The 25575-nt window shown below is 38.5% G+C and overlaps 1 protein-coding gene across 2 annotated transcripts; it reads left to right on the forward strand.

Moving 5' to 3' along the window:
• Positions 1–24971, forward strand: LOC113672795 (kinesin-like protein KIF13A). Of its 2 annotated transcripts, none has more exons than XM_089196343.1 (41): positions 1–233; positions 332–410; positions 1752–1764; positions 2584–2641; positions 5219–5311; positions 5710–5801; positions 5942–6030; positions 6278–6365; positions 6487–6621; positions 6987–7099; positions 7222–7264; positions 7655–7723; positions 8132–8284; positions 8638–8835; positions 9287–9421; positions 9968–10009; positions 12487–12581; positions 12688–12797; positions 12949–13026; positions 13374–13430; positions 13879–14038; positions 14211–14349; positions 14731–14824; positions 15195–15286; positions 15478–15609; positions 16070–16109; positions 16596–16909; positions 17263–17420; positions 17706–17999; positions 18156–18238; positions 18664–18793; positions 18931–18989; positions 19373–19491; positions 19767–19862; positions 20111–20227; positions 20377–20430; positions 20722–20877; positions 21357–21437; positions 21602–21682; positions 21812–22685; positions 23099–24971. In XM_089196343.1, exons 1-41 carry the CDS (start codon positions 182–184, stop codon positions 23332–23334), a joined length of 5301 nt encoding a protein of 1766 aa, XP_089052469.1. In that variant the 5' UTR covers positions 1–181; the 3' UTR covers positions 23335–24971. The 2 variants fall into 2 exon arrangements, with proteins under 2 accessions (XP_089052469.1, XP_089052475.1); XM_089196349.1 differs by having other exon boundaries at positions 14214–14349.
• The last annotated feature ends 604 nt before the right edge of the window (positions 24972–25575 follow it).

The following is a 25575-nucleotide window of genomic DNA, read 5'->3' on the forward strand; positions in this document are numbered from 1 at the left end:
GTGAATAAGTTATGAAAAGATATGGCGCCGCGTGTGAGTAGAAAACTAAGAGTGAAAATATCCTGTCAGTCTTAGAATGAATGAAAAACATTAAGCGGAAGGTTTAATTTATGGCGTCGTGAGGTTCCCAAATCTTCTTAACTGGAAGCCGATGGTGTGGTAATACTGCGATCAGTCCAGAATGAGCTCTAAAGTTAAGGTGGCTGTTCGTGTCAGGCCATTTAATCGGCGAGGTAATTGGGAGTACTTATAAGTTCTTCGTGTGGAATAGCCGGCTATGATTTCGTGTTGTAATCGCGTGGATTGATTTCATTTTCTTTTACTTTGACAGAGATCGATTTGGGAACAAAATGCGTGGTAGATATGGACGATACGCAAACGATATTGTTTTCATCGGCCTCGAGAGACAGGTCTGTACGAACGCTCGAATGTAGGGACAACGTGCCACTTCGTATTTTTATTTTCATTTTATTTGTAAATTTTTACGAACTCAAGGTGTTGAAGTTATCGATCTGACACCAGAGTAATATTCTGGATGTCTAGATTTACAGTTTTATCGCTTCTTTATCATCATTTTCTGTCATTTGGAGGTGAAATCGCGCGTGTAGTTGGTTCCTCGCAGGTTTTTGTTTTGAATCATAATTGCTTTAAAATTATTGATTTTTTGAAGATATTTTGCATTCTTAACCAAACACCGTTACGTAAGGTTTTGTGCATTGCCCATTTCTTCGTTTCATGGTGATCTTTTCCTTTTTCGTGCTTGTTTTTTGAGGATCCATTAAAGACACATTTTAAGAGATACGACTTCTATTTCCGCTGTCACTTTCAACGCTAATGATTGAGGTTTCTTATGCTATAATGGTGAATATTTCTCCGCTTTCTTATCTTCGATATCAAGCTTGCATCTGTTTATAGGTAAGAGAATACTTGACAATGTCTCGCTTTCCGATCGAAAGGAGTTTTCAGTGATTGTAACGTGTTCTGCCCTATTATTATATAACACAAATTCCAGCCTTGTTTTAAAGATTTAATAAGCCGTGGTTAACACTGAAAATCTACTCAGCGCTGCTAGTTAAAAGTAGCTCTCGTTGAAAGTGGTATTATCTTCAGACGTCAACAGAATCACTGTCTTAAACCATTGGATTAGCTTTCGTCTTGCTGTGATTTACAGATTTGTCGCATTTTTACATGAAAGTACGCTCGCGAATGCTATTGTTCAGTGATCAATATTCCTGTCGGCAGAAGCATTTTATATGGAAATAAATAGTTTCCGTTATCAAACTGTCTTCAACATTGAAGTCTACAAATCGCTCGAAGGGGGCCATAGCTTTTTAATTGGAACGGAAATAATAGGTGATGATGAGTCGTTCGAGAATCTTTCTCTGCCCACTTAGTCTTCGTTGTAAACAATGGCAAGCCGGTTGATTGCTTTCAAAAAGACCTGTAAACAAAATGGGCTTAAAATTACTAGAAATGTAAACACAAGACGAGCAATGATTTGCAGAGTCAAGAATTAACTTCCACTCGAGATATTTGTGTCGAGTGTTGATGATTTGATTCGAAGTGTGCCAAATAAATGCTTGTCATTCTGTTCGAGTAATCGGTTTTCCTTCAGGCGATTCTAGAAGTTTTGATCATTCCATGTACCTAGACGTAATTTCAATCAATATGTAACACGAAAGCTCAATTCTAGTTACTGATTTCGGTTTTTCTTTTTATTCACATTATTCTTGGATTTTTACTGGAGACAGGAAGAACACAAAGGTATGTTTAACCAGGGTCATCATAGTTTGCAGTTTAGTTACAGCGGAAACAAGTATTTAGCCTCTGTCCACCTTCCTTCCTTTTATGCATTTTAAACTTATTTTGATATTTTGTCTAAGCTTTGTGAATAATTTTTGTGCAAAAAGATTTTTTACTCTGTCTCCAATTTAATCCTCTTGTTTATCACAAGATAAAATATAAAAAAATAATATTAAAATAATTTGCCAGATTGATAAAGTGTGGAAATGTTATTACAAGCATGTATGAAAAAGTGATACCTCTGTACTGAGCAAAAATGGCATCAATGCATTAATGAAAATTAAAAATATGTGCATGATTTAACAAAGTTTTTAATTTGTCGCTCTTAGAGGGAATATTAAATCAATCCTGACAGAATATAAGTTTGTAAATGTTATTAAAAGATCTCTAAAAATTTTGTTATTTATCCTTAAATGCATTCTGTTTAGATTTAATTTTTGTAAATTTAAGGGCAGGGTGAATTTGATATGAGAAAATATGTGTCTAAACATTGTTTTAAATCATTTTGTTTTTAAAGATGTTTTTTTCTTATCATTTTTTTAATCAAAATTTCTCAAGGGGTGATTTTCTGGGACCCAGTGTTCAAGTTTCCTTAACTCCTTGTACATGTTTGTCACATTTGAAAAACACTTTTTTTATTCCTCGTAAGTGCAGCATATATTCCAGACCTTTTTAATGAAGAAAAGTGTTCTGTTATCTTTTCATTGCCTTGCATATGTGTTCTTGAAATGGTATGACTGTTTTGATTAATGGCATTCTTTGAATTTTTTCTTTAAAAAGACTTTTGCATTTGATCACTGCTTTTGGTCAATGGAAGAAAGTAACAACAAATATGCAAGTAAGTTCATGCCTACCTTTAACCCTTTACATCCCAATATCTGTATGTATATTCTCCATACTGTTCTCTCTACATTTCGCAAGGTGCTGATAGGGAGAATTTGTGTAACAATCAAGACCTTAAGTTGGTGATCAGTTCCCATATTCTCATGACCTAAATGTGTGATGTTGTATTGTAAGGAGAAAATAGATGCTATATGTAAATGTAGTTACTCTTTGGGATCAAAGAGTCAAGAGATAAATGGTTTTTGATATTATTTATATAATTTTTCACCTTTTCTTGTTAATGAACTTTTCAATATCTTTTGTTTCACAAAGTTATAAGAAACTGTATCAAAAGGGCTATTGTAAACTTCGAGACGTAATTTCTTGATTCCCTTTATTGATTCGTACTTACTACAACAACATCTAATTCGTATCATAAAAACTTTGTAACTTCGCATAACCACTAGTCTTCGCTTCGAAAAGGTACTACTTATATTACTTGGCTCACGCGTCTGTCAATCAACAAAATCACTTCTGCACTCTACAAACAAAACAATATATCTCGTTACGTAATTGTTCTCGCGTGGGACGTCTCAATGTTTCTTACAAGGGCTAAGGAAGGTCATAGTTAAAAATCAATAAGGAAAGATCAAACAATGGAAAAAACTTGAAGTCATTGATGTGACAATGGCTATTTTGCTGTTCTGTGAAGTTAACTTGTCTGTTGGTGTGTGTTTGTAGTGTTTTATATTGTTCTGAAATGTTCATGTTTTTTTCCAAGTCCTTGTTTAAATGCTGTACTTTACATGCATTGATTTTAATTCTGTTTAAGGTAAATATGAGAATTGCTCTTAAAATTTATCATAAGTTTATATAGTAACTTTTTAAATAAGTGGTGTGAAGGTTGGGAAATTGGCAGTTCAGTATTGAAATCAAAGCTATTTCAAATGAAGAACTTCCTGCCTTGAATTTCCTGGACAAGGCAAGTGGGAAAAGCAGCTGTATTCTTCCAGTTTCCGACCTTGCCCCACCTACATTAATTCAAATTTTGACTTTTTTTGGGAATCTGAATTAAGGCATGAATGAAAGTGATCCTTGCAGTGATGAGCACAACATGAGCAGTTCACCGCACATCTTTATCCGCAGTTCAAATATATGGCTTTTATATATTCTTAGCCATTTATTCATCACTTCACGGGTTTATTTGGAACCAACTTAATGACCAGCTCCCAGTTGGCTTGTTAGCTCAGTTGGTAGAGCCCTGCACTGGTATTGCAGAGGTCATGGGTTCAAATCCTGTACAGGCCTGATTTTTTTTCAGGCCTTATTTTCACTACTGCTTAAGTAGTGCACATTAAGTTACACTATTTTGTTACTCTCATTTTCTGAAACATGCCTTACATGTTAAATTATGTAGGGAAATGAGGACTTGTAGGAAATTGCTCAATTCCTGATGAATGTATTATTTATTTTGGGCTTTCATTACAGAATGTCATAGCAGGGAAGTGGATAGTAACAGGAGAAAATCCCCCATTTCTGTAGAAAAAGTAGTCCTGCATGTTGAAATTTGGATAGAAAATTTGAGAATTTTCCATTATCCAAACTTAATGAGTGTCTCTTTACTCTGTTCTCTTGTTATGATTCACTGGATATGCAAATTGGAAGGTGTTTATCAGTAATCCAATTGAAACAATCTGATCTACATTAGAAATAGCTATTTTATAGAAGAATTTTGAGAAATAATTTAAATATTCCGATTATGAAGTTGCATTAGTTTACAACAGCATATTGGGAAGGTCGGTTCAAACAGTGATTGATACAAATAAGTTTACTTGTTGTTGGTAGCCATGTAGTATTTTTGTGCTATTCTATTGTAACCTATTCTTTAAAACGATAAATCACCAACAATAGGAAAACAAAAGGTCTACCTTATACATACTAATGCGGCAGATGTGTCAAGTCAATGCATGCACATGCAATTTTTTAACTTACACTTTTTTTAATCACACTCGCATGCAACTTTTTGGCATTTTCTTTGTGTTTTTTGGTTAACGTATATGCGAGCAGTACTGTACTTCACAGATTGTTTATCTTGAAAAAATTGAGTATAAATATTTCAAGTTTGGTGTTTACAATGACTGTTAATCTTTCCCATTGACAGCCATCTTTCTGGCTTTTGGTTTAATCCTTTTATTTTTAATGGATTGTGTTCTGTCATTCAAGTGAATATTGTCTTTCTTAGTTTCTTACCGCACTAGGATTTTTTGCTGATCTTTACAATGAATTTCTTTTCTGTCACCAAAAACACCTCAAAATATAATAATATTACTTGATGTATAAACGGCTTAAAGTAAGTTGGCTGAGTTTTCATTGTTTACTCTTCATTTAGCGCATTGCATACGTACACATTAACATCGACCTTTTCCTTTCATTTACAATTGTCAACCATTAATCAAAAGAGCAAGTAAAAGTTAGTCTCCAAGGTGTATGCTGGGAGTCAAAATGTCACTGTTTTACAACCTGTTCTTGTAAAGTTGGAAGTTTGTTAATAGTGATGCACTGATTATTTTTCTGTTTCTGTTTCATGTATCAGGCCAAGAAAAAGTTTACAAGTGTCTTGGTGCAGATGTTTTGGAGAATTCCTTTGAGGGTTACAATGCCTGTATTTTTGCTTATGGACAAACAGGTAAAAAGAGAATGCATCAGCTGTGATTTACAAGGCAGCTTCTCATGCTTGCCTTTTCTTCCTCTAATTCTTTTTCTACTACGTCAGTCCTTTGTGATTACATTGGACTTCATAACGAGATCTGAGCTTAAGAACTGGCCAGGATCATTGATACCAACAAAGTGTCAGGAATGTATGACAGAGCCATAGGAGGGAGGCATGCTGGGAGGAGGAGGGGGGCATGGGGAAAGGAGGAGGGGGACATGTGGGAAAGAGGAGGGGGGCATGTGGGAAAGAGGAGTAACAATGCTTCTCTCCGCTTTATGCTACAGAAACAGTGATACATGTAAGTTGTGGCAATGGTGTGCTATCTGGGTTCTTCACTCATGTAACTGACATCATTCCTTCCTTGTTTTTAGGATCAGGAAAGACATACACCATGATGGGAAGCCAGAACCAGACAGGCCTGATTCCCAGACTGTGTAATGAACTGTTTGATCGGATTTCAAGTGTAAGTTGAACTTGCCATAAATAAGTGGAAGTTGGGCATCAAGATGGAATGAACAAAAATGTGTTCAACAAACTATTTATCTATTTATCAAACATTTCAAATTTACTTACTCACATACGTCACTACAATCTTTCCCTCAGAATGAAGATGAGAACATCACATACAAAGTGGAAGTCTCCTATATTGAGATCTATAATGAGAAAGTCAGAGATTTGTTGTGCCCCAGAGGGTATGTCAATGATATCTACATTTGTACAAGCCACAACATACCTATATAGATTTTGCTTCTTTTATTGAGGGTAGCATAGAGGTTCCTGATCCCATTTCATGCACAAGTTTTGAATACATGTTAACCAAGAGAAAAAAAGGAATTTGCCTTTTTTTTCTGGATCACATGAATACAGATGATATTTCATAATTAATCAAGTGGTGCATTTTTAATTTGGCTTTAAATAATAAGAGGTATTTTTGTTTAGAAACCAAGCAACACTAAGAGTGCGAGAACACAAGATTTTAGGGCCATATGTTGAAGGACTCACAAAGCTTGTTGTGTCATCCTTCAAGGTAAGTTTTAGGATTGCACAAATAACATTCCTGTAAAATCTAGATGAGTCAGAATTATGAATTATCTTGAATTCTCAAAGATAATAAATTAGTCTTAGCATGGAGTTATGTTATCCTTCAGGATATTGAGAATCTAATGATTGAAGGAAACAAGTCCAGAACTGTTGCTGCTACCAACATGAACACAGAGAGCAGCAGATCACATGCAGTGTTCAACATTGTGCTCACAAGATCCGAGTACGATAAAGAAACAGAGGTATATATTAACCCCTTAACTCCCAAGATTTCATTAGTAATTCTCCCAACTGTCTGCCATACAGTTCTTGTTATGTTAAATTGGAGAATTTGGTATCGGATCAACTTACAATCCCCCAATTGATATTTTTCTTTATTCTCATCACTTGATATTGTATTAATATCGCAAGGAGAAATTCTATCTTGGTCTCTCATGGGAGTTAAAGGGTTAAATTGTAACAAAAACTTTAACCTGAAATACTTAATTTTGACGAAGAATCTAGTTATCCATTTCTTTGAATTTTGTGTATTTTAGACCATTTCTATAAATTAACTCATTCAAGATCCCAAGTCCATAGTAATTAACATAACTTTGATGTTTTACAGTCTATTGGTGAAAAAGTGAGCAAACTAAGTCTTGTAGACTTGGCGGGCAGTGAAAGGGCCAGTAAGAGTGGGGCTGAGGGAGAGAGACTTAAAGAGGGCAGTAACATCAACAGGTACCTTCTACTTTGGGCCTCTCAATTTGTGCCCCTCTTTGTTTGTTCATGATAGCTACATGGTGCTGTAGTGCAGTGAAGCTGTTGACTGTGGTTGATAAGTTTTCTAAATTTTGTTTCAGATCCCTGGTTACTCTGGGTCAAGTTATTTCAAGTCTTGCTGAGGTATTCCAGATTGGTCAAATTTAATTGTGTTTGTCTCAGAAAACAGTAAAATAAAAGCAGTAAAATAAAAGCTAAGTTTTTCATTTGTCTCACGATGTAGTCACATGTGATGTAGATCGCGATGTTTCAACTGCATACTGTAGTCTTTTTCAGGTGACGAGGTCAACTGGTCATGTGTGATCTTATGATGCTCTGCTGTGATTAGTTGACTACATCATGAGACAAATGGAAAACTTAGCTTTTATTGTTATTCACCACGATGAATAACCACAACCTTTTCAGTTGTTTCAATGTTTTACATTGTTCAGATGTGTTCTTCTGAAATTCAGCTACTCTAGATGTTGCAAGATATATGAAACTCTTTAAGACATTTTTGTTATTTCTTGGTAGTCTGGAGGTAAAGGAAAAAAAGCACTTCATGTGCCATACAGAGATTCAGTTCTCACTTGGCTATTAAAGGTAAGGAAAACAACAAACAAGCAAACAACAACAGCAACAAAGACATAGCCAGGGAGAAATGATAAACGTCTCAATACACAGTGTGCATTTTAGAATACATGAAGAGATGAAGGTGGTTTTATTAAAAAGGAAAATTACTGAGTTGCATTGAACTGTGAGTTCGGTATGAATGATCAAATGGATGGGTGAAAAAAGAAGCCAATTTTCTAATTTCCTCTCTCAAGTCTAGGAGATACACTGTGCGCAAATGTATTTGATCCTAAATAAGTAATTTTTTTATCTGCACTATGGGTAAATTTTGAGATTTGAAACTCAGAAAAATGAACAAATCAAGGTTTTTAAATCAGGCTTTTTCTTAAATCCCTCTGTGGTCATTCTTAAGTAGCTCTTTTGTGTTGCTAATATTAGGACAACCTTGGTGGCAATAGTAAAACAGTGATGGTGGCCACAGTAAGTCCTGCTGCAGATAATTATGAGGAGACCCTCTCTACATTAAGATATGCTGACAGAGCAAAACGTATTGTTAACCATGCTGTGGTGAATGAAGATCCAAATGCAAAGGTATTATGACTTCCTTTAATTTATATTTTTTTTTCTTAAATTTCTCCCTTAGATCTGGTGTGAAATTTGAATTTGGCTTGATTTGACCTAGGACTCTAAATTAAAACTGGGGCGAAAAACTCTGGCTGGGATCCCTGTGTGGTGTTTGTGAACAGGACACTTAGCTACTACAGTGCCTTTCTCTACCCATGAGTGTCAGGGAAACTTGAAATGCAGGGGGGGGGGGGGGTGGAAGTTGGATGAGGGTAGCCTGTGATGGGCAAACATCTCATCCAGGTGGAGTAGCAAAACAAGTTGGAAATTTAAACTACTTAATCCTTTTCTGATGGAGATTTTTTGTGCAATTTTGACAGATTATCCGTGAATTGCGTGAGGAAGTTGACCGTCTTAAGAGAATGCTTGCAGCTAAAATTGCTGGGAAGTCGCACATTGTTGAACCTGGAGAGACCACCATTGAGATTAAAGAAATGTTGTCTGAGAGTGAGAAGCTGATGAGTGAGTGTACAATGACATGGGAACAGAAGGAGAAACAGACGGAAAAAATTCAGCAGGTACATTCATGAAAATTGATAGCATAAAAATGTCATTTAAAAACTGTGAGTTGAGTAGCTGCCATAGAAACTCCTTGGTTGTATGCTCATCTCTTTAGACCATTTTTTTCCTTTTCATATAAATTTCCCTTGTCCCTTTAGCTTAGACGTACAAAAGGGAAGCAGCCCCGCCCTGACCAAAGGGACAACCTACCCTCTAGATACAGTGCCCCTTTAATATTTACCAAAGTGAGAGTTGTTATCAGTAGAGGCTCATGTTTATTTTGTTCTCTTAAAGTCATTTGGTGAAACAACTTCAAAGTGAAATAGTATTTCTATTTTCAACATATTAAATGAATAATGTTTTAATTTCACTTAACCATATACAAAGTACTGGTAAGTTCCCCTTGAGCAAAACTCACTCAAAAAATTGCAGAATTCTTTAAGGTTTTCTGTACATTGTTGAACTCAGGAAAGACACAAGGCTCTTGAAGAGATGGGAATCTCAGTGCAATCATCAGGAATTGCAGTGGAAAAGTCCAAGTTCTATCTGGTCAATTTGAATGCTGATCCCTCAATGAATGAACTGCTTGTTTACTATTTAAAGGTGATAAAAGGAACTTATCAGCAGATAAGAATGGTAGACATGCCCTTTTCCATGGATACCATACGATCTTTATAAGAATGTTGTAATTAGCAGTTGAAACTTTGGTTTTTAAAGTACAGGTTGCTGTGGCTAGTGTTTATGCAAGATCCTGCCTCTTCTTATCATATAAAGTATTATACAAAAGCAAAATGTAAATTCCCAGTACATGTAGATAAGAATTTTCATGAGTATATGTCACCTGTATGCTGTTGTTGTCCTATGGATACCACAAGTTGTAAAAATTTATTTCCAAAGAGAATTTAGTATTGGATCAACTTATTTTGATATATTTCTTTATTCTCATCACTTACCTGGATGATGTTGTATTGATATTGTAAGGAAAAATTCTGTCTTGGTCACTCGTGGGAGTTAAAGGGTTAAGCCCATTGTTGAAATGTGCACCTAAGCTGACCCTGGCCCAGGAGCATGAGCTTTGTAATAAATATGATGATTTTTATCAAATTATTTTACCGTTATTCATTTGTGCAAAATTTAATTTTCTGGCAGGAACATACTATTGTTGGAAGACCCGATGCCACACATGCCCCAGTGAGTATGAAAATTGATCATATGTTCCGATATAGAAGAAAGTGACTTGTCAAAGATAGCAACTAGGGTGGAACTTGGGCATGATGTGAAAACTACCCAGAAAAATCTTTCCAAGTTCCAGAGGCTGAGAAATTTGGTAAAGTTTTCTTGACAAGTTCGAAACGGGTTCGGAACGATTTTGGAAGGGTTTCTGAAAGATTTCTTAATCTGGTCTTTGTTACAATTTCTGATTTCTGAAGAGGGTTTCTAGATGCTTCCTTAAGGTTCCTAAAGGGCTTACAAAGATGTTTCTAAATGATTTTAATGAGGGTTGAAGGGATACTGTAGACAGAAGTTTCTACTGGACTGTCTTAGTAGGTTTTACAGTCAAGTCACCCGAAACCTGAGTCATGTTGCCCGAAATTTTAGTTATGTCGCCCGAAAAAGAAAGTCAAGTCGCCCGAAGAAACAAATATTAAAAAGATATGAATTTCAGACTGTTAAAAGGTCACTAAAGCGCTCTTTGTTTCCGACAACACCATGAAGATTCTTAAAGTGTTGTTCGTTCCTAACAACAAAGGGAAACGTTGTTCGTTTCCAACAACAAAATTCTGCGTTTTTCGTTTGGTATGTAGCCGTTTCTTACTCACGGACGTTTCGTAAGCTTGAGGAACTATTTCTTGGTTTCTAACAATACCGTGAAGACTTTGACTACACAGAAATCGATCGTATGCTTGGAATTGAAAAATGTTTGAGTAACGATTCTAAAAGCGTTGTTCGTTTCTAACAACAAAGGGAAGCGTTGTTTGTTTGGTATGTACTCGTTTCTTACTCATGGACATTTCGTAAGCTTGAGAAACTCTTGTTTCTAAAAATGCCATGAAGACTTTGACTACACAGAAATCGATTGTATGGCCAGAATTGAAATATCTTTGAGTAACGACTCTAAAAGTGTTGTTCGTTTCTAATTAACAAATAGATTCCAAGTTGCCATGCGTCTGTTCAGTAATAGATCACAGATGACGTCAAAATGTGGTAAGAACAAAAAAGTGGCACACGAGGCGCAGCCGGGTGTGTCACTGATATTCTTACCACATTTTGACGTCCTCTGTGATCTATTACTGAACAGACGTACGGCAACTTGGAATCTATTTGTTTTATACCATAAAGAATTAAAATATACGGAAAAAAGTTTTAATGATGACGTCATCTATATGTCTGTCCTCCAATAGATCATAAGTGAGAACCAATCACAATGCATGCATAACTGAGCTTATTATATAACAACAGAGGGAAGTGTAGTTCGTTTCTATAACAACAAATGCACGAATGCAGCGTAACATATAAGTAAAGTTCTGTTGTATCTATTTGTGACTTTCTTAACATTAACAGATGAAAACACCTGGTAAACGAATGTCGATTGTAGCGTTCGACAAGTCGATAAAAGTGTTTTATGTAAACTTCGTAACATTAAAAATTGACTTGTTGCCTTGCGTAAGGTAAGTGTGATATTTTTAAGATAACAGTCTATTGTTTATGCTTGTGACTTTTTTCACAGTAGTAGTCTGATAGCATCATTTCCCTTTGGATCAGAATAGGCATAAATTATGTAGTTGTGCTCTGTTTCCTCTGGTCATGTATATTTTGATCCGATCAAAGTATATATGAGGAGGGTAAAGCTAGCTACAATAAGAATACGAACTGATCAAAATGAGCATTCATCCTTGCATTGAGTGTCATGATGACGTTAAACCACGCCAACAAGCCCTATAGTGCGACGATTACAGCCGATCATATGGCCTTTCTGACCATGTGATCGATTTCTGTGTAGTCAAAGTATTCATGGCTTTGTTAAAAACCAAGAAAAAGTTTCTCAAGCATCTGAAATGTCCGTGAGTAAGAAACGAGTACATACCAAACGAACTACGCTTCATTTTTTTGTTAGAAATGGAGAACGATTCCCTTTGTTGTTAGAAACGAACAACGCTTTTAGAATCGTTGCTCAAACATATTTCAATTCCGAGCTTACGATCGATTTCTGCGTAGTCAAAGTCTTCATGGTATTGTTAGAAACCAAGAAAAAGTTCCTTAAGCTAAGAAGGAAAGAAAAAAAGCTAAGAAACGATTACATACCAAATGAACAACGCTTCATTTTGTTGTTGGAAACGAACAACCTTTTCCTTTGTTGTTAGAAACGAACAATACTTAAAGAATCTTCGTGGTGTTGTCGGAAACAAAGAGCGCTTTAGTGATAAAAATTTCTCAACGTTATTGCCTATTAACAGTCTGAAATTCATATCTTTTTAATATTTGTTTCTTCGGGCGACTTGACTTTTTTTGTTTCGGGCGACATAACTGAAATTTCGGGCAACATGACTTAGGCTTCGGGCGTGATGACTCTTGGGCGACTTGACCGGTTACCCTTAGTAGAGAGGGAGACTTCATTCAAAGTAAATTTTACTACCCTTAGTGACTTTTTTATAATTTTTTTTTCATAGGATATTCAACTGGGCGGGCTTGGAATATTGCAGGAGCATTGTCAGCTTGATATAGAGGGCAATGAAGTGTATGTTACACCGCTAGCCAAAACAGGGTATGTGCATTGTACTTCTTATAACTGAGGTTGAAAAAGTATCAAATATTACCATGTTTATTGTACAGCTGTAAGCTAAGCTTACTACTGTTTTATCTGCGTGTAGCACGTGTGTTAACGGAAGACTTGTGGAAGAGAAGACGCAGCTCAAACATGGAGATCGTATTCTGTGGGGGAACAACCATTACTTCAGAATAAACTGCCCCCGTCTACCAGGTGTGTAGAGATGAAATTATTCCACAGTGCTTATTCTTCTTCTCCTGCCCACGTCCCTGTTCCTTTGGTCACTCTCCTACTGAGTTGGGTGCCTCAGTGGCCATGTTGCAACTTATAACCTCTACATACTTTTTAACCCTTTGCCAAACAGGAAGTGAACAGCAAGTGGAACAAACGGTTGATTTTCAATTTGCCCAGACGGAGTTGATGATGAATGAAATGAGCGCAGGTAAACGTACATCACATTGATTTTTTTTCCAGTACATTTCTAAATGTTGCCTCTTATTCAGTCGCTTGCTGAGTGGATTTTAACTGCGTTGTACACCCGTGGATATGATATAAATGAAGCCCGCTTGGCTTATTCGGGCGCACGCTGAAAACAAAGACAGCGTAGTTCAATGCCGCTCAGCGCATCAAATCGCTCGCAAAACCTCTCATGCAGCCACGTAGGATGTTGTGTATCTGCCTGTGTCTGTTGATATTGGTTCGTAGTCTAAATAAAGATAAAAACGCAGTAATGGTGTTAAAATCAAATCCCATAATCACTGTTTTTTTTCCCCTCATTTTCTTGGCCAGGGCCCCTCAAGGAATCTGTCAAAGCTCTTGAAGAGCAATATAAAGCTGAAAAACAAGGTAAAGTGAAAAAAAGAGAAAATCGCGGTGAGATTTTTGAAAGCAGTTTAAAATACTCAAATGCACGTAAGACGTTTTAACCTTTGACTCAATAGAACGCTTTTCCGTGAAGTGTAGCAAACCTAAAACCAACAGTGACAATAATAACTTTATTTTAAGAGGGAGGCGCAACAACCTCTTACAGTTTTCTAATTGACGGCCAGAAGAATTATCAGGGAACTGTCTTAACAAAAGAAAATTTCGCAATCATTCAACATTAAATTAGATTGAAACAAGCATACTGCCTGACGTGCGTAAGACTCAAGTGATCAAGTCGGAATTAGTTTTAGTTTTAAATGTGATTGGTGCAAGGATTTTGACCAATCATAGACCGCAGTGAAGCGAAACCAATGAATGGCGGAGTGTTTAGGACTCTTCATGACAGATTTCTTTAATTCATGCTTTTCAGGAGCCTTAGACAGGCAACGTCAAATGTACGAAGAAAAGATTGAGGAATTACGTAACCAAATGGTTCCAGTGGGGCGGCAGAGTATGGGAGAGCGTACAGTCAGCATCAGCTCTTTTAGTTCGGGATACGGATCATCAAGGATGTCATGGTGTGATGACAGGTGATTAATTCTTTCTTCTCGTTCCTATACATTTCATCATAAATCTGCTGGGAGGATTTAGTGCTGTATCAAGATATCAACCGTCATGGCAGCCACTTGGAGTCATTAAGCGCTGTGAAAGTTGAAGTACTGAAAATCTAATGCTTTGTTTCTTTGTTATTATTTTAACTAGCAGGGAGAATCTGATTCAGTTTGAAAGAAAACCCTTAGTGCTCAGAGAGGAAGTGATCAAAGCCAACACTCTCGTCAGGGAAGCCAACCAGTTGAGTGAGGAGATGGGTAAAGAAACAGAATTTGCCGTGACGCTTCAGGTACATTGAAAGGTTGCTAACATTATCCAGCACAAAAATTCCCAGAGTGCATTTTGATATAGTCTCGTGACCACAACGGCCAATCAGAATAAAGGAAACTATCACATGCCAATGAGAAAACAGACCGAAAACTTACGTGGGCTTAAGGGAGTGATCCAAGTGCGATTGATCGAAGTATTGCATCTTGACGAGTCATCTAGACAAATTACCGAGCGAGGATTACTTGCGACACTCACTTCAAAATAGCTTTATTTGAAGCGAGTATCTCGATTTGTTTTACTGACCTTTTGCCGCTGAATAACGATTTAACATGAAATGGCCTCTCAAATGTGCGTTTCCCCTTGTCAGTTAATTAATCAGGAAAATGTGATTATTAATCAGATTCCAACATCGAGTTTAAGTTTTGGCCGGAGCAGACCTGGATTCAGTAGTGAAGTTGCTATTGTTGTGAAACACAAGTCGAAAGGGACACAGAGTGAGTTTCTGTTCATTGTTCTAACCTAAATTGCCCTCGCTAAACGCCACTTTTTTTTGTCTGGTAATTTAGTGTTAACAAGTGAGTTAATAACGTAATTTGACCACCGTAAAGAGTTTAAAGGCGTACGTTTCAAGTGTTAGCCCTTTTTCAGAGCGATTATCGAAGGGCTAACGTTCGAAACGTCAGCCTTTAAACTCTTTACGGTGGCCAATTTACGTTTCCAACTCAGTTGTTAACACTAAATTACCTGCTATACTCTCCCACCGACGTAGTACCACAGTTTCTTTAGAAACTTACCCCCTTTATTCGCTTTTTTTAATTTGTCAAACTGGTCAATAACACTGTTATATCATGTTCTCTGTTTCAGTTTGGTCCCTGGAGAAGTTGTCCAACAAAATCTACGACATGAGAGATGTGTACAATCAGTGTGTTGAAGACGATATTCCTTTCTCCGAAATGGTAAATACAAGTTTGGCTTACTGAGGTGAATTTTCAGTGACTTCCTTCGTGAATTGCTGAGACTAAAGATAAATAACCTGCAGAAAAAGGAAAAAATATGAACCCTTATTGAAGTTTGACTTAAATCTCAACTCAGTTGGAATGGTTTGATATGGAAAAGCGTATTTTAAAGCATATTTCTGTTTTGTCAGGATGAAAACTTGGATCTGTTTTTCGAGGTGGAGTGCCACACCCTGATCGGTGTAGCTAACGTTTTTCTTGAGTGTCTGTTACACGATGTGAACCATGAGTATGCAGCACCGATCATTAGTCAACAAGGAGAGGTGAGCATAAAGGCCATCCAGCTGACATGCTTCAAGAGTGTCATGAAGAAGGGTCTCGTAGAGGGCTTTTTCCTTCGTTATTGTTTAGCACTAGAAAGTTAAATTGTTTCTTCGAAACTGCGAATTGAGATCTTCGGAAGATTCTTAGGGTGTCTCGATTTTCGATTCGCGAAAATCGAAACTCGAGCCTCGATTCTTGAAAGTTTCGAATCTAAACTCTCTTCTTCCATTTGAGCAGTACTGTTTTCGTATTGGAGCTCCATCTGGCTGTTGGGCGAAGCCAGGATATTTCGTCAGGTTTTCCTGACATTTTATTGGTGCTCTCTGAAGCTCCCGACTCTAGAGAGACGTAATCGTAATTTTTCATCTAAATTGCTTAATAGAACTTACTGATATGGATATGGATATGGATATGACTTCACACGTATGTGACCTTTGCTTTGCTTCCTTTTCATTTCAGGTTTGTGGCCGGCTGAAGGTCGAGGTTTCTAGGATTTCAGGTACATGATTTACGAAAGCGTTTAAATGAGCGTGAATTTTTGTGAACAAGCGTGTTGTTGTGTTACGTGCTTTGGTCGCGTGGAGGTTCGCGACATATCGCCGCGAAACGATTCGAGAATAGGTCACTACGACTGTTTACTTCGTTTGACATGAATATATTTTCTCGGAGAGTAGTTGTCCTTGCGACAGATTTTTTTCCCGTTTTACGTCACCCAATTCAAACTTGTTCAAATTCATGGGTGCGGTTGCGTCGTGTAAATGAATCACAGAAACGTCCCTGAAAGATATACTTTCGTAATAATGTGTCGTGGAGAACTTTCTCCTTGTATGTCGCACTGTAACGGTTTGGATTCCAAACATTTTTCAAGCAAAATGTTTCATGCTTCATGTAAAATCTGCACCGAGCGTGATTGTAGAATTTGTTTAAAACGGGGTAAGGTTTCTGTTCAACTGATCTATCTCTTCTTATACGTTTTCAACAACAGAGAAAGCTCAGAAGAAGAAGTCTAGAGAGGCTGAAGGTGACGCTGGAGAAACCTCGAGCGACGAAGAGGACGATTTGTTAGTCATACATGATGATAATGGTGATGATGACGATGATGAGCTGGTTAAAGGCTCGCAGATGCATGTAGAGGTCAAGGTTGTTGAAGCTTATGACCTGCCCCCAGCTCTGTGCAATTACGTGTTCTGTCAGTACAAGTTTTGGAATGACGATAATACCATTGTGGTACCCCCGATCAATGCCAGTATTTCTCAGCCGGGGCCAAAGACAAACACGATGATTTTCGAGCATAAGCAGGTATGCTCATTTGCATAAGGCTTACTTTTCATTTGCCGTACTGAATGTGGTGTATTTCGACGGCGAACTTATGTAGTCCAACTTACGCTTCGGGGGAACAAGGGAACTGAGCGCAAAAATGAAATATAATTTAAGCTCCATGTTTGGCTTAAGACAAGTTTGACGTTTGCGGCAGTAATATTCAAAAAGGAATTCTCTCTATTTTGTAGGCTAGTAAAGGTTTTTTGTATTTCTTTAAGCTATACGACCTAAGAGTTTGTCTCGGTTTCCTCAGAATGGAATAACGACACATCATTATTTTTCATCCGGAGAGGAAAATATGACTGATATAATATATGTTTAAATATTTCCAGTTATTTGACATGGAAGTTACGGACGAATTCGTCGAGTATGCATCAGAGGGCTCGCTGGCCATTGAAGTCTGGGGAAACCGAATGAAAGGATTTGATTCACAAAGTAAAGTAATGCTAAACTGGAACGTGGAACCTCAGCAAAAAGGACTTCACGACAGGTATCTGCAACGACCCTTTTCTTTCTTTTGTTCTTGTCTAGCTCTTCGTTATTTATATAAATAATAACGAAGTCTGCATACGATATATCGTCATTTAGAAGCTGGACTGTATCCCAATATTTGTAGCATCAAGTGAGAAGGAATCTGTTTCCTTTCCTTCGATGGGATGTTAGTTCATAGGATCCAGCGCACTGGATTAGGCGAGTGCGTCTTCACATTTTGACCGTGGCATCAACAGCTACAATTCCTTGGTCTTGCTTGTAACGTAATATCTTTACCCCACAGGTGGGGAGAACTTTTACGAAAGATGCAGCTCTGGGTGGAAATATTGGAAATTAACGATCAAGGGGTCTATGCACCAGTAGAACTACACATTCAAAAAGACAATCTAACTGGTGGAGTATTCCAGCTTCGTCAAGGCCACTCGAGGCGAATTGTTGTGCGCGTTCAGCCTGTGCCGAGGGCCGGTTCTCTTCCGGTTGTGTGTGACATCATTTCCGCTGTGTACATTGGAAGTGTTAGTATGAGAACCAAGAATCAACAACCGCTGGACAGCTATCAAGAGAAAGATCTTGCTATGTAAGTGTATTTTTTTATTGAAAGCAAATTAAACATAGTTCACTTGGAAAAGTTATCCTCAATCCTAAAGTGCTTTAAAGATTCCACTCAAATGTTTTTTGCTCTATTTTCAGTATTCCTTTTATATCAGTTTTCGATCTTTCTTTTTCTACATAGTCTGCGTGAAAAGTGGTCCACTTCTCTGATGAAAAGACGAGAGTATTTGGACGAGCAAATACACTCCTTAATCGACAAACAAGGTAACGCTTGAGGAGAGATTAGGAAGAGAATTGGCCTGCTTGTCGGTGTCGGCAGTAGGGGCAATGTGCGTGGAGGGAGAAATAAAAATCAGAAAAGGACAATGTGGACTGGAGTGTGTTCCTTCCTTTCGCATGTTCCTTTTGCGCTAGATGGCGCTTACCACCCTCTCCAAGCTTGCTGCCCTGGCTTAGAAAAATTCGAGTTTTTTATTCAGACCAAACGAAGCACGCAGTAAGAATTTAGCACTGTTTCTGTTGCATCAAGCAACAAAGATTTTGGTCCCTCGTCGGTTGCCCAATCCAAATTTAAAGCGAGCTAGGATGATTCAGCATCGACAACTTTAGAAAATTGAGGGTATATTTTCGTCTCTGATCGGGACACGCTCTAACCTCAAGCATAACTATGAAGTATGTTTCATCTGCAGACAAATCAGCGAGCGATAAAGAGCGGGAGAGCTGGATGATCGACCAATGGGTTTGTCTCACCGAGGAGAGGAACGCTGTCCTTGTTCCGATACGAGGAAGTGGAATCCCCGGTGCTCCGCCTCTTGAAGGGTAAGGATCTTTCTACACGACCGCGTTGGCATCTCACCCCGAGTAACTACTGATTAGGGTTAAGAAGACTACTAGCTGCTATTTAAATATTTACATGTTCCCTCAGGGGTTAAATTCTTCCGGGTGTTCTTTTATAGGACTGTGCCCCTGGGAATGGAGAAGTACAACCCTGTTATCTTTCTGGATTTACAGAATGGTAAGGCAATCGATTTAACTTTGTTTGTTTGGTTTAAAATGTATGTTGCTTCGCATTTGTTATGGGAAGGTGAAGAATTCTGTAACGTGTGGTGAAAATTTGCCCTTCGTAGAAATATATGCTCTGTGGAGAGGTTATTACTTATACTCTCTTTGGAATTTCTACCCAAGGAAAGCGTTGTGTGTTGGAGTGAGGTTTCCTGGTATGAAAGCGTGACATAAGAAATTTGCTACGCAAGATGTGCGCGATTATCTTTGTGATCTCACTCGGTCTTTTCTGTTTTTATAATTTCTTTCGAATCAAACCCAATCTTGCTGAAGTTTCGCAGAGAGAGGAAGAAAGAATTATAGATAAATAAGTGTGTTGCCCTCTCCTCCCCACAGATGATGTGAGAAGCGGCTGTATGGAAGAAGGAGGCCCGGCAGGAGTGGATTCTACTTTGGTGTTCGAAAATTCCGACCACATGATGGAACTACCGATTATTAACTACGATCAGAAGCAGGTTTGTGATCAACACACCCCGCGTGTGTAATTATGAACGTGAATTCTTTTCAGGCAAGTTCAGGGTGCTTAGTCACTTGACTTTTTACCTCACTGACTTAAGTCACGGCGGTATCACGCCATGGCTACCACCTGAGCTAAATATATCAGAGCAATCAAATTATCTTCTTCCCTGCACCCTACTTGGCTATTGTGGTTTCAGTGGTAACTGTGTTTGGGCTGCATCAAATGTGATTCCTCGACATTGTGCGTGATATCTTTTGTAATGACTTGTAGGTTTCTGCCACTGTGTTATGGGATTCGTCAATTCACGACTCCGTGTTTCTTAACCGTGTCACGCAATCACATGAAAGAGTTTATCTGATCTTGAAGGTATGTAAGAAAACTACAAAGAAATCGCTTTCAATTAAGATAGAATTTAAGATAGAATTTTCCTCAATGAACATAACTGTTGCTCATTAAACCCTGTTACTTTGTGGGGTTGCTATTTTATCTTGGAAGCAAATTCTTAAAAGCATTTTAGAACTGAATTTGTGGAACTTTAAATGGAGAATTCTTCATTAAATCGTAGGAGGCAAAGGTTAAAATGATCCTATTCCGATTATCTTTCCTTACTGCAGATCATCGTTCGCCTCGCAAGTCCAATCGCGATGGATCTGGTCCTTCGGAAAAGAATTTCAGTCAAAATATACAAGAAACAAAGCTGGAAAGACAGTTTGCTGAGAAAAATTACAAAGGTATGTGAAACTTCTGACAGTTGTACCTTTTAACGTCATTTGTAACCTTTTTCTTTTTTTTTTTGCTGATCTGTAACTTTTGATTGGCGTGTCGTACTGTGATGTATTAGATCAAAAACTAAATATTTTGATAATTTATCTTTTACAAGGATATCATAACACGGTCTGGCGTGACGTACGAACTTGTTTCACACATTCCACGGGTAAGTTAACGCTTACAAAATGAACGATTTTCTTGTCATGATAATTTACCAAGAGGGTAAGAGTGAATTTAAGCTGAGCTAGAAACAGATGAAATTAGGAGTAATTTGATATGACATATAAACCATCTCTCTGGTAAATAGATATTTGCCGTTTGCCTCATAGTCGCCCTCTAACCCTCTAGGGCTTTGCTATCGACCTCAATATTCTCTGTTCGACCCTTGCTTGATGGAATACGAGAATTACGAGGTGAACAAGGGTACTGATAAGTTCATCTTTCAATCACCATACAGCAACCGGGAGAGGAGACAGAAGAACGCGAGAGCCTGGCGCAAATGGCTGCATTAGCTGTGGGGGAGGGGGAGGAGGAGGATGAATCCGTGTTGAGAAAGTACAGCAAAGGAATCTCACATGTGGAAAGTTTGTTGGCACTCGATCGACTCAGACAGGTACGGCGCCAAAGAACTTGGTGGCTGTCAAGCGGTGCTCAATGGGTAGCGCGTTGGACTCTGAATTAAAAAGCCTGGATTCGAGACCTGACCAAGTCATTGTGATGTGTTCACGAGCAAGATTCTCTACTGTCGAAGTTGCTCTCCCTACGAAACTTGACGAAATAAAGGGGTTTAACTGGCGATTAACTAGCGTAGCGTCCCATTCAGGGGGGAAGTAGAAATACCTCTAAGCGGTGCATGTCACGCAAACCGGGATAATTTCCAGTGGGGGAGAACACCTGACTCCTAGTACACGATTTATGGAAGTATTCAGTAAGGAGATAGTAATAATAATATCGCTCGTGACCTTAAATCACTTGGATGTTTCTTCAGCAATGCACCAACAATTGAAAGCGTTTGTTTGTTTATTTGTTTCGTCACCCCAAATTACTAAAATGGGTGAATTATTGAGCGAAATGTGCTTGTCTCTTTGGCAGGAAGTTATGGTGAAGGAGAAACTGGCGGCCATTGGAAAGCCCTTGAGGAAATTCGCCAGTACTCCAAACTTGGCAGCTGCGGTAAGATGTACTGCTTCTTTGGTCTTTGTTTAACTTAAGTTGGCTTTGTTAATTACACAATGACTTCTTACAAGTAGAAAAAAAACAATTCACAAAATAGTAGTTACAACCTCGACAAGTCTTAAGGCTCATGATTTTTTTTGTTGTTTTTCCTGCTTTTATAGTCGGGGGACCTTTCGTTCGGGTTCAGTGGAAAAGACGATCGATTTGATTCACCAGAGAGTCACAAACTTTGGAATACAAGGGTGAGAATCAGTTATTTCATAGCAGTCTCCATCTAATTTATATTTTAACATTGTCAATACACTACTACATTAGAATTGACCTTTTGTAAAGGAGAAGAGTGAAACAGTTGTGAACGTTCTTGTTAACAGGCTAACAACAGAAGCGATTTTGTTCTACCGGGGAGTTTCACAGATCCTCGGCCAATAAGACCAACGAAGGAGGAGATTTTACTTGACCTCTCACAAATGAATGAAAAATTCAGCTCATCACCCACTACATCAGGTGTTGTATTGCGGAATTCAGGAGGCGGATCATCTAACTCACGCCCCAGCTCCCTTCTCATGGAGCTTGAGCCTCTAGAAGAGGATGAATCTACTCCCGCACCGAGCCCTCAAGTCAGGAAAAATCCCAAGGCTTTGTTCGACTTCCAAGAGACTACAGGCCAAGGGTCTTCTGAAGGAACAGTCAGCCCCCTTTCAGATGAACTTCGGGAACGTTCAGGTAGCGCCGATACGCTAACTTGTGAAGATCCCTCCGCGCCGACGCCAACGCCGACGGCGTCGGGTGAAGATTTATCGAATCCGCCAGTACAGGCAAACGATTTCAAATCGATCAGTCTGGAAAATAACTTGATAGATTTTGCTTCCGAGAAGAGCAGTGCGAAGCCAAGTGTGGGGATAACATTACGCGGTTTAGATGACGCTCTGGACGACGAAGAAGACGAAGATGAACTCTCATCGCTTCTCACACAAACTCAGGTAGAGGGGGAACCATTGGAACTACTAGGAGATAGCGAGGAGCAGAATTCCATTCCACACGAAAAGTCAAACTCTAGCAGTCGAGAGGATCTACTGGGTTCCTTCGAGGGGGAGGATGTGCACGATTCGCTGGATTCCTTGGGGGATTTGAAAAAGGGGCAGGTTATTTGCATCGGAGACAAGAAAACTGGAAGGATTAGATATATTGGACCAACTGAATTTGCTCCTGGTGTTTGGATTGGTGTTGAATTAGACACCCCCTCAGGTGAGTCATTTTTCAGTAAAACTTTTAACTCAGTGTCAGAAATAAACCTGGATTGCTTTGGTTTTGCTGCTTGTCGCTCCGTGATTGATCAAGAAAAATTGCGGGACCCTGTCAACCAATCAGTTGCAACACTAAAAACGAGTACGACCTACATGAAGTAACTCGTCTTTGTGTTGCTCTAGGCTCTAGGCTGGTGACATCTTTTTACTGCAAGTTCTCATTATGTTATTGTACCCGCTGTTATTACATCAGTGTGATTTTAGGCACTTAATATTAAAAGTTGGGATAAGCTCTGCTAATTATTTACCTCAGTCTCGTGAGGATATTAAGCCTTGCAGATATGCTCCTCGTTCTGTGCGATACGGACGTTTTATGTGCTAAGTTTCGTTTTGATGATTTTTCTCGTTCACTAGGAAAAAATGACGGGTCTGTGAGTGGTCAGCGGTATTTCGCCTGTAAGCCTCGTTATGGATCCTTTGTAAAACCCGAGAAGGTATTTCCCATCGACTCTGTCAAGCGCGAACCAGCCGACCAGAAAGGCTTAGGGCGAGCCAACAGCCCTACCCAGAGTCCCGTGGTTATGAGAAAACAAACACGTGACAACCGACGTAAGAATGAATGGAAAAGAAAATCAAACATTTTATTTTAAACAACTTAATTTGTTGTAAACCACAGATAAGAGACAAAGTTGAGGACAATTTTCGGAAGACTATCAGTCATATATTTTTAATCAAAACTGTTCCGTTCGGGAAACAAGCAATCCGTATTCAGGAATTTGGAAACCATTTGAATTTATACATAGGATGTGGCAAATAGTGGACACACTGTTTGAAACCTTTTTAATTCTCAGGTATATTTAGTATTATTCATACAATTAGATGTAAAATTATTTCTCGTGCGGTAATTTTGCTCTCGGAGAGAACCAAAAAAACATTTTTGATAAGTATGTGGCTACGCTGCGCGCGCTGCGGGCTCCGCTATTAGTCTGGTTTAGAAATAAGACCTCCAGAACGTTGCGAATCAACCAGAAAAGACGATTGATGGCCAGAGATGGACAGGTTTAAAATCGCAAACTTTAGTCGGTGGAGGCGAACAATAAGGGTGAACAGAGATGGTTAAGAATGGAGAAGATTCGCTCGGGCTGAGGATAATGAACTGGAGAAATGTAAAAGGAATTTTCCAACATTCGCCATTCGTGAGGAGCTCCTTTTGTTTAGGTTAAAGTGTAGAAACTGCTGGAAAAATTAGTAACGTAGACGGTTCACAAATTGCATTTTATCGACTTTAATAATCATTTCTTATGTGCCACAACGTTATATACATTGGCGGATCTTAAGTAATTTTGACGGAATGTTAGGAGCTCCAAGCTTGAAATGAACAGAAATGAGATTTAGAATTACCCGCAAGTAAATTATGAATTGTACAGTTTCGAATTCGAATACGCGGGAATCAGCAGTCATTTGTGAGTGGGTAAAATGCAGGAAGAAATTAAGACATGTATTTATTTTAATAGTTTAAATTTTTTGTAGCGATTTATATTTAAACAAATGGGTCTGGGCTCTCCTTGACTAGCCTCAAACACCCAAGTATTAAGAATACCCCTCGGGTAAGAGGACGCTGGTATGCCCCAGGGGGACAACGTCCTATAATTCCCAGGGGTAGAGATATAACCCTGAAACTGCTTTTTGTAAGGAAGGGAAGGGAGTTTGTTTGTGGGGTGGGGTTGAGTGGCCTAAAGCCGTTGTTGTCCAGAATGTAACAATTTTGGAGTTACATTTTGACATTACACCAACGTTTTCATACACTGCCTTTCTCGCACTCCGACGAGAGAGGCAGGGAGCTGGATCGAGGTTTGATCAGAATGGCGAAAGTTTAGAAGTGAGGGTCACAGACTTTAAGGAGAACATGGAATCGGAAGTCCCCTTCCCTCTTAATAATTCTGGAACTAAGGGAACGTTTTATACCATAACGAAGGTAAATTTTAAAAAAATATCTAACAACGCCGATGAATAAAAGAATTTAATATAAAGATTGTTTTTCATAACTATTTGGGGAAATGATAGTTTTAAATTGTAACTACGATTAGCTCTAAGAGACCTTTGAAAAAGTTATTACCAAATTTTAAGGGACTGGGCACTAGAAAGGAATGTGTAAATTTACTGGTTAAAGTGTTGGCTGTCTGTTTATTTTTCCTCTTATGAAAGTTAATCGGTAAGTAATGTAAGTTAGATAGATTTGCGGTATAATTTTAAAAAAGTGGGCGGAATAAACGAAGGTTACCGCAAAGCTTTTGTTGTGATAACTACCCCGAAAACAAAACAAAAAAGTAAAAACGAAGAGAAACTTTAAGGCAACTTTTAAGTTAAAATATTGCAACGTCTGACGCAACTTTTCGATGTTCTATTTAACTCCCTACCCCCCCCCCCCCCCACCCCTGAGATGATCAGGCCACTAGGGAGCGGGTCTCGGGATCTTTAAGTCCCCCTCAACCTCTGCTCGGGTCAATGTGTTGTGTTACAGAATGCTCACAGCGTGATTTCCTTAGAATGGTTGACTTCTAGTTTCCCCTAACAGTATCATCTTTTGATCAAATGTAAAGGTCATGAGTGTAAAGGAAATGATCATCATTTTAAGAAGCTCCTGATTGTCAAACAAATTCTTATCAGTGCCACAGGACTATGACTGTGTACCACCAACCTTTCAGGAAAAAGCTTACAAATTTGTAGGAGTGACCCGCGATGGAATCTTATTCACCGCGAGTAACAATCCACTGTACCAACAATTTCCACATCCTCGGGTAGTTGAGGCACAAGACTAGTGAACATATTCCAAAATAAGCCCGTTGCCCTTCAGGGTAGCAAGTCATTTCAGGTTTTGCGGTCAGCCATGA

This window comes from Pocillopora damicornis, chromosome 1 (assembly GCF_964200805.1).
Source record: "Pocillopora damicornis chromosome 1, jaPocDami1.2, whole genome shotgun sequence".
NCBI classification, from domain to species: Eukaryota; Metazoa; Cnidaria; class Anthozoa; order Scleractinia; family Pocilloporidae; genus Pocillopora; species Pocillopora damicornis.